At 46.5% G+C, this 9344-nt stretch overlaps 1 protein-coding gene across 2 annotated transcripts; it reads left to right on the forward strand.

The window, feature by feature from the left end:
• The first annotated feature begins 1456 nt into the window (after positions 1 to 1456).
• Positions 1457 to 9118, forward strand: LOC128709668 (fatty acid CoA ligase Acsl3). Of its 2 annotated transcripts, XM_053804674.1 has the most exons (9): positions 1457 to 1479; positions 5317 to 5452; positions 6663 to 7308; positions 7386 to 7720; positions 7796 to 7935; positions 8024 to 8196; positions 8276 to 8539; positions 8609 to 8884; positions 8964 to 9118. In XM_053804674.1, the coding sequence occupies exons 1-9, from the start codon at positions 1457 to 1459 to the stop codon at positions 9116 to 9118; spliced, it is 2148 nt and encodes a 715-aa protein (XP_053660649.1). The 2 variants fall into 2 exon arrangements, with proteins under 2 accessions (XP_053660649.1, XP_053660648.1); XM_053804673.1 differs by lacking the exon at positions 1457 to 1479 and having other exon boundaries at positions 5318 to 5456; positions 6616 to 7308.
• Positions 9119 to 9344: the final 226 nt, after the last annotated feature.

Here is a 9344-nt window from a genome sequence, read left to right on the forward strand (position 1 = left end):
CATATGCATATAACCGGTTCCGAAACGTAACTTTTTGAGGTCAGTATTGACATATTATTAACCGGCCATCAGGGTACTCACGACAGCATCTCACATCGGTTGAAAGATTTTGTCTAGCACTGGGGGCCAATTTACGATGGTGCTGGGAGAGGAGGTAATGTGCTGACGGTAAAGAGGTAGGAGGAACCATATCAAACAGCCTACTGAGGGGTAGTGATTTTTCCGAAGTAATTAATAAGAATTTGCACGTGTCGCGTATCGTCATTCATTCGTTATCTAGCTTCGATGCAAGACTTGCTTGCTGTCGTCATTTGGAAGGTTTGTGACGGGAGCTAATCCGATTTTTTGAAAATAAAATTATAACGATTTTATGTGATCGATTAGTATCGCTTGCGACAAACAAGGAGGGCATCGGTAGAGACGGTTTTTATAAAAAGAATTAGTAAACCAATCGGCAGCAGCTAATGGAAGCTGTTTGATGGCCGAAAAACTTTTCCCAATAAAAAATCGAGCGACGAGTTTTTGTTGCATGTCTTTGCCTTGGATCTCCGCTTTGTGCTTTTAATGTTTTACGTCAATTGTTTCATTTACTGCTGGCACCTTACTTCATCATCAACACAGGTACACGTAGCACAATGCTAACTCATGATTTCTTCTCTTCTTTTGTTACAGAAACACGCTTGAATACTGCAAAAACCTACCTTTACCACAAGCTCAGCGCAAACACCGTGTGAGTGCGACCACACCGTACCTTACATTAGAACCTACCCGACAGTTCGTTCTCTGCACAGTTAGTGTCACCGATTGCTTTGGTGTTGTAACCGTTACCGCCGGGGGACCGTGCACGCGCGTGGTGTTTTGTCCGTGTCCGTCTGATCAACCGAAGACGACGTCCTCGGATCGATAGTGCTCCATTGTTCCGTGTGCGTGTTTTGTGTATGAGGTGACGTGCTATTTCGGTGTCATCATCGTGGGATCATCATCAGATCATCTCATTTATTTCCCCGTTCTGGTCGGGGGTTCACATCTCATCGAAAACAGCAAACCAAAAAAGCATATAACTCATCGTGTCTGTCCTTTGTGTGTGATCGTTGCTTGTTTACGTTACGGTGATCATCTAGCGAAAGCTTGCCGAAGTCCAGCTGGTGCACATTGTCTCGGGGAGGGTGGAACAACAGCTATAAACAATTACAGCAGGGCGCATGTGCGTTTTTGGGACTGTGTGCGCGCACTGTTTGAGTTGTGTTAATTTTGTATTAGCGATTAGCGAAGAACGTTCGTAAGGGCGATTCGTGAATTCTTAAGTGATATTAGCAAAATACCAGAACCAATTGGCAGTCCCTAGTAAGTTACCCGATCGAATCAGACACGAATCTCCACACAACCGTACTGTGTATGTAGAATATCGGCGACCGTGCATAGTTTAAAACAAATTCAAGGGAAAACGTACGACAAAATGTTCATCGAAGAAGATATTAAGTAAGTAAGCGCTCCGATCCTCCGGAGTGCTTTTACCAGTTGGTTGTAACGTTTTGAAATTTGGTTGCTTTCGTATGAGTTTCTTGTGCCTTCTTTTCTAAAACTACTTTCTTTTGTAACATTAACCTAACACTAATTCGATGCGTATTGTTAGTTAATTAATTTTCGTTTTGTTTTCTCGTTCCACCAAAAAGTAAAACACAAACTAAAGAACGCGGGAAAACTAATGCCGTCTCACCACCTATTGTGTGTTCTCTCATCATTCTTTTCCTCTACTTTTAGCAATAACATGCATGCCAAAATGAGAAAACTGTAAGAGCAAACAGTTTTCTAATCTGTTATTCTGTTGTGTTTAATTACCAATTAGCTGCACGTGTTTGTTAGTTTCGTTCACTTCTCTGGTTTTGTTTAGTTTCTTCGGCGTAGCACTAACTCTCTCTCTCTCTCTTGAAGTTTGCGAACTTTGTATTCTCGCGTTCACGACATAACACGCGTGCATGTCGCTTGGGATCGATAAGAGCACTACACTACAGTGCGCAAGGAATTGTCGCAAGCGCAAGAAATTGTTTATCTGTCTTTCAGAAGTTTCTTATCACACTTATCTCAACCCCTGCTTGAGTCACCAACGAGCGGTTGAACTTCAAGAAAGGTTCAAAGGTTCCCTGCTGGATGCCAACGTTTAGTTTTCGAACATCCAAACGTGTTCATCACCGGTTTGGGGATTAACGATCGTCTCCTTTTCGTAGTGTGCGGTACCAATGCGATAGTAACCGATATCCGATAATCCTTCTTTCGGCAGCATGTTGCTGGAAGCAACCGAACAGTGGAAGCGAGAGGTTCTCGCTAGTCAATACCCGATAAGATGTGGACAGGAAATGCACCTTATGTGTGCGCGTATGATTTTTTTTTTATCGCAACCCTCACATGTTGCTTTCGCGTGTTTTATGGTGGTTCAAAGTACGTCCACCACTCCAGGGTCCAGGGACCAGTAACTTCAGTGGAAGAAGAAGTGGATGGTGTGTGCCCACTGTGTAGCGTAACTGACACGGGTTGACACGCTCAATGTACCAAACTGACATTGCAACTGATAAGAAATCAAAGCAAAGAAAATATGTTCCTAACTCGATGCATAAGATTCTGAAGTTGCCGCATCACATCTGAAGGACTTGCGAGTATCTTGATTGAGATTCATGAATCTAATAACTGAATGCATAAATCTGAATCTTTATGTCATGTGTTTCATTAAACTGCCCAAGAGAATTCCCTCATCTATAAGGATCTGAGCTGGCTCTAAGGATCTTTTGAGAGACGATTCTTGATTTGAACGACTCCTAACTAAAGATTCATACGAAGGACTCTTCTCGAAAGATTCATGAACCACAACGTTAGTATGATGGGATATTTCAAAGCCTCTTGAAGGTCGTACAGAATACGCCAGTGTTGCGATGACCATCGGGGGTCGCAATGACGTACACAGCAGGGTGGGGGTTAGCAATTACGATTAGCCCACGATCCGGTTACCGTAATCGCCATTATAAACCAAGACTGACTATAAAGCGAAGCTTTACTTTTACGATACCTTCAATCTGCAATTGCAGTACCCCGAAACATCGTGATTTGGTCGGTAGGATGGGGGGAGGATTCCAAGATAAGGTAGAAACGGAGAAGGGGTTCGCTTACATAACGATCGCTCCTCTAAGGACGTGTGGCGGAAAATTTGCAAAGGAATGAAATCTCTCACAACAATAAACTTTTAAGGCACGCTTCGCCCATTATCGGCGGAGATGGAGGATTACTGCTGGGTTTGGATTTAATCTTATCGCGGGTGGTGAGCATTTGCCTACCGAGAGCACGTGTGTCTGTTTCGGTGTGAGTTTGGTGCAACCTGTTAATCCAACTTAGACCATAGAATTCTGACGCATATTCCTTCCGTCAGGTACGTGCGGCATCATAACTGGTTGCAGTACTTGCATATTCGTGTGTTTGGGATTAAGCAAATAAAAGCACCAAAACGGTATCCCTGTTTCTGTGACTGTCGTTCGGGGGTCTTGACCATTTATCAATTGATATCTGTGCAGTGCGTAAACCCGTGACTGGTGGCTTTACTCTCGGGGCAAGGTTATGCCGATGTACGCGGTTATCGCTGCAGGAGGAAAGCCCTATGGAGAATGTTGTGCGATAAGATGTGTGCGCGATAAGTAAGTTTCCCCCCCCGGTGCTCGGTGCATCCTCTCGAGCGGCGATGTCTCCCGGTTCCTTTCGTGGTCGTGGTTGCCGGCTTTACCGTCCCGGTTGTCTGTGTTACTACGCCTTTTGGGTTGGTTGTTCTTCGAGCTTGTACTTCTGGTACGCCTTTTTATGTTTGTGACCGTACCGGTGCACCGTTCAGTTCGTGCTACTACACGCTACAGTGCGGTGGTTCTTGACCGATCGATCCGCTTCGGTTTCCGCTCCAGTCTTCCGGATCGTGCGCGCTTCTGGCGTATTCGTCTGCGGTGCTGTGTCTAGCGGTGTTGCCGGTCGCGTGTGTGTGTGCGTGCTGTTGTTTTGATCACTGAGGAAGAACCTTCGCCAGGATGCCTAAGAAAGAGTAAGAGAGTGTTTGCGGTGGTTGTACAGCAGCTATAAGGGCGATATCCCTCTGTGAAGTTAACGATCTGAGACGAAATGCTTAGTGGAGAATCGATCAGCTAAAGACGGAAGCAGATATAGTGGGATAGTCGAGATATAGGGTCTGCAAGAATGGGAACGTTCTTGTTTGCGGACAGTTAGGAACGAGAAATTCTTCATGAAACTTGCTCAGAAGATGCATTTGAGTATGCTGGCTTGCATGTTAAGGCTTTGCACTTACTAACACAGTACGGAAATTATTATGATATCAGAATTACCTGAGGCGATTAAGCCTGACAAGAAGGAATGTTACCAGTATTATTCATAGATGCATCTGTATAAAGCTTTCACAGGGGGTTTGAGTTCAAATGTAGACAATTTCTGGATTCTTGTGTTAGGTACTGATCTGATTGAGCTTTATGAACCTGAACTGAATAATAGCATCTGAATCTCTATTCCAAAGATTCATTAAATCCACCAAGATATCGGTTGGCAAACTACCATTTCGCTTAGGGCCTTCAAAGGGCCTTGATACGCCACTGCTCTGACGCTTCATGAATCTTTTGTGAGTCGAATCCTCGCCAAAACATTCAATGACTCTGTTCAAAAGATTCCTAAAGCACAACACAACTGTATTCTGGGCAAGTTGAACTAGAATTTGTTCGGGCAGTTCTGGAATGCTTCCCCAGTTTCTGGAACTTTTGCAAACTCACTCCGAACTGACATACTGAATGAGCTGATGCACCAAAAATTGGGAAAAATTCTAGATGTACCTCGATACATTCCCGTTGAATATGAACAGATTGCCCCAACAGTGCCTTTTTGGAACTTGGAAACCTTTTTACACTTGGTAAACTTGAGTAAAACCGGATAACGCTATGTCCGGAGGTCATAGTTTTTCAGACGTTTAAGTATTTGCAGTAATTATCTATTGCTTTAAGCTTTACCGTTGACTTCAAGCCTTCTTTATCAAATTAATCGCATAATGTATTTATTAGTAACCATTTTAGTTCATCTCTGATAAATTACACAATCGCATGGTAGTTCCCATCCATCCTGTAGTGCATTGTATTATATTGTAACTTAATGCATACTAACGATTACGTCTGACCAGTGGTAGACAGTTGTAGTACACACATTCATTAACGTTTCATCTTTCGTTTGTGCACTCTTTCTATCTCCCGCTCACGTTCAACCGAAAACCTTGATAAAACCAACCAACAACAGCATGGAAAGCGCTTGGGTGCAGACGGCCATCGGGGCGATCAAGATCATCACGATGGTGTACGATATCATCACGATGCCGATCTATCTGGCGATCCAGCGGCCGTGGAAGCGCAAGCAGCTCGCCCGAAGGGTGAAGGTAAGTCGAAGGGAATTGGACATTAACAGCCGAAAAAAAAGGGATGCAATTACTTCGCTCCTAAGAGACATATTTCGGTGGCTGGAGGCGTTTACGCTGTTTGCCACCAATGTGAACCGTCATTGTGGACACGTAGGAAGGATTAGCAAATACTCTGGACCACGTCGTCGCACTATGATTTCGGCAAGAAGCAGTGGGCGCTCGCGAAAACGCAATTTGCCGTGTTATATCCGCTCGCCTATTTAAGCCCCAGGTTACCACCTCACGGAGATTACGAAGAACTTTGTTCGTGTTGTTTTTTTTTGTTTCTTGCCATCGGCTGGATACATTTTGACGCAAGGCATGGTTTTGTGTTTGGCGCGGTGCTTATCGCAATCAACATTATCGGGATTTCGGTAGCACCGGCAGCATTAGTTTCGGTGCGTTCTGCCCGTGTGTAAATTACGTTTTGGGGGTGTTTTATTTTCGCTCTGTTGGTGACAGCTTATCATCCCTTTGCGCACTCGGTGTGGTGTACGTGGAAAAAAAACAATGAAACGCAAATGTTGCGATTCAGTGTGGAAAAGAGTTACAGACCGTCACGCGAAGCAAGGAACGCTAGCGTTCGTTGGCAACCCTTCGGTATGCTGTGCAACAGGTGTTGCATGCGCTTTCGAGCGCAAAGAATGGCCGTGGCCGTGGTAACTATCGAGCGAAGCACATTAGTCCACCAGTGGAAGGGTATAGCTTTTTTATATAGATTTACGCTACTTGTTTGTTCCTGGTCGTGGGGCGAGTATAATTTTACCCCCTTTCTTCCTTGGTCAGTAGATTTATGTTGCCCCTACTGGATGCCCTTACCCTTGGCATGGCTCGAAGGTTCTCAGCCGTGAATATTTGCAGTAGAACGTTGGTGGTAGCGCGGTGTAACAAGCGCATGATGTTTGCATTGGGCAAGGTCAATGATTGATCAGATGATCTGTTACGCTAGATAAGGAAAAAGGGGTTTGTGTTTCCCACGAACCGGAATGGTTTCCTGGAGGTATTTGATATGAATTTAATATATATGTTCGCGCGTACATATGGTGCCGTGACCAGGATCACATGTGCGCGCGATGTTAAGCCAGTTCCAGGGCGCGAACAATATATTTTACTGCGATAAGTCACATTCACTCTCCTGAAAGGAATTATCAATCGTATTCTAACGTTTGTTTGTTCTGCTTTCACACAGGCCAAGATCATTCAACAGGACACCACGTCGATCAGTTACCGGTCAGTCGATTCACCGGGCGAGATGCACGTCAAGATGCTGCAAAACAACATCGACACGCTCGAGCGGATGTTCAACTTCGTCACGAAGGTGCACACCACCAAGCGGTGCATCGGCACGCGCCAAATCCTCGGCGAGGAGGACGAGATGCAACCGAACGGTCGGATGTTCAAGAAGTTCCGCATGGGCGATTACGTGTGGCGCAACTTCATCGAGACGGAGCATGCGGCGGCTTGTTTCGGGCGCGGCTTGCGCGAACTTGGCCAGCAGCCAAAGCAGAACATCGTCATTTTTGCCGAAACGCGCGCAGAATGGATGATTGCGGCGCACGGATGCTTCAAACAGAACATGCCGGTGGTAACGATCTACGCAACGCTCGGTGACGATGGTGTGGCGCACGGTATCAACGAGACGGAAGTGACGACCGTGATAACGTCCCACGAGCTGCTGCCAAAGTTTAAGAGCGTGCTGAACGTGACACCGAACGTGAAGAAGATCATCTTCATGGAAGATCAGCTGCATCCGACCGAGACGACCGGATTCAAGGAAGGCGTTGAGATCATTCCCTTCAGCAAGGTCATCGAACAGGGCAACAAGAGCACGATCGGTAAGATTGATTTGTGCGGCATGATAGCTAATCGGATCGTTTACTAACGATACAACCCCATGACATGTCGCTTACAGCTGGATCCCCACCGTCTGCCGACGATACCGCCATCATCATGTACACATCCGGCTCGACAGGTACGCCCAAGGGTGTGCTGCTATCCCACGCAAACTGTATCGGCACGATGAAGAACTTCTGTGATATCTTCAAGATTTATCCGGATGATGTGTTGATCGGGTTCCTACCGTTGGCCCACGTGTTCGAGCTGCTCGCGGAGAGTGTCTGTTTGCTCACTGGCGTACCGATCGGCTACTCGACCCCACTTACACTGATCGACTCGAGCAGCAAGGTGATGAAGGGTTGCAAGGGTGACGCGTCAGTGCTACGACCGACCTGCATGACTTCAGTACCGGTAAGTGTTCGTATGCTAGCGTCCTGGCGTTGTTTCACAGGTCACCTGATTTGGTTCCTAATTTAATTGTCGCAGCTCATCCTGGATCGAATTTCGAAAGGCATCAACGACAAGGTAAACGCAGAAACCCCGATGAAGAAAGCTTTCTTCAAGTTCGCCTACAACTACAAATCGAAATGGACGGCTCGGGGCTATCAGACACCGCTTTTGGACAAGTATGTACCGGCATGTGGTTTAGAGTAGGAGTTTCAGTAAATATTGTCTAATTCCTGTTGATTCTTTCGATCGTACACGCTATTTTAGGATCATCTTCAAAAAGATCGCTAAGTTGCTCGGAGGTCGTATTCGCAGTGTACTGTCTGGTGGTGCACCGCTTGCACCGGATACTCACGAACAGATTAAGCTGTGTCTGTGTGTTGACGTGATCCAGGGTTACGGATTGACAGAAACTACAGCCGGAGCGGCTGTAATGGACAGTGCGTATCTTAATATCGCTCACGAACCGCAACGCAACAGCGACACTAATCGTCTTCGGTTTTGCTTGTTTTCTTGTAGAATGGGACATGGAGTATAGCCGCGTTGGTGCACCGTCGTCGAGTAATGACATTCGGTTGATTAACTGGGAGGAGGGTAACTATCGCGTCACGAACAAACCGTTCCCGCAGGGCGAGATCGTTGTCGGTGGTACTACCGTCTCGAAGGGTTACTACAAGCTGCCCGGCAAAACGCAGGAAGACTTCTTCGAGGAGGACGGTCAGCGATGGTTCCGTACCGGTGACGTGGGCGAAGTCCATCCCGATGGTGCGCTTAAGATTATCGGTGGGTACTGTGTGCGATGTTTGTGCCGGCAAATGATTACAACAACACATAACCGCGACTCCATTACAGATCGTAAGAAGGACCTGGTGAAGCTGCAGGCCGGCGAATATGTGTCGTTGGGTAAGGTCGAATCGGAGCTGAAAACCTGCCCGGTGGTGGAAAATATCTGCGTGTACGGCGACTCGACGAAGCAGTTCACCGTTGCGCTGGTTGTGCCGAATCCGAAGCATCTGGAAGAGATCGCCGAGCGGTTGGAAATTCGTGGTGTCGAGTTTGAGGCTCTGTGCGATAACAAGAAGGTCGAAAAGGCCGTCCTACAGGAGTTGGCTGAACATGGCCGTAAATGTATGTACTAATTTGAGGGGGACTTGTGCTTCTGTTATAAGAAAAGTACGATCTGATGTTTTTTTTCTCTTGTTTGCAGGCAAACTGCATCGTAGCGAAATTCCCGCCGCCGTACATCTATGCAAGGACATCTGGACGCCCGACATGGGCCTGGTGACGGCTGCCTTCAAGCTGAAGCGCAAAGACATTCAGGAGCGATATCAGACGGAAATCAACAAGATGTACGCATCGTAGATGCGCTAGTGTCGGCTAGGCGCACTAACCGATCCACTACTTCCCAACACATGCAACGCAGATGCAGGCTTAAAAACCCATACACATACCAAGAGAAGAAGCGCGCTTTGTACGTAAGGCTGTAGAAATTATTGAATTTAGAGACGAGAACGTTAAACAAAGGGCTACAATAGGACGCGCATCGACCACATGTGCTGCGATCGACGATCGTTGCATGCGTGCGCGT

Source organism: Anopheles marshallii, chromosome 2 (assembly GCF_943734725.1).
Source record: "Anopheles marshallii chromosome 2, idAnoMarsDA_429_01, whole genome shotgun sequence".
Taxonomy (NCBI): domain Eukaryota; kingdom Metazoa; phylum Arthropoda; class Insecta; order Diptera; family Culicidae; genus Anopheles; species Anopheles marshallii.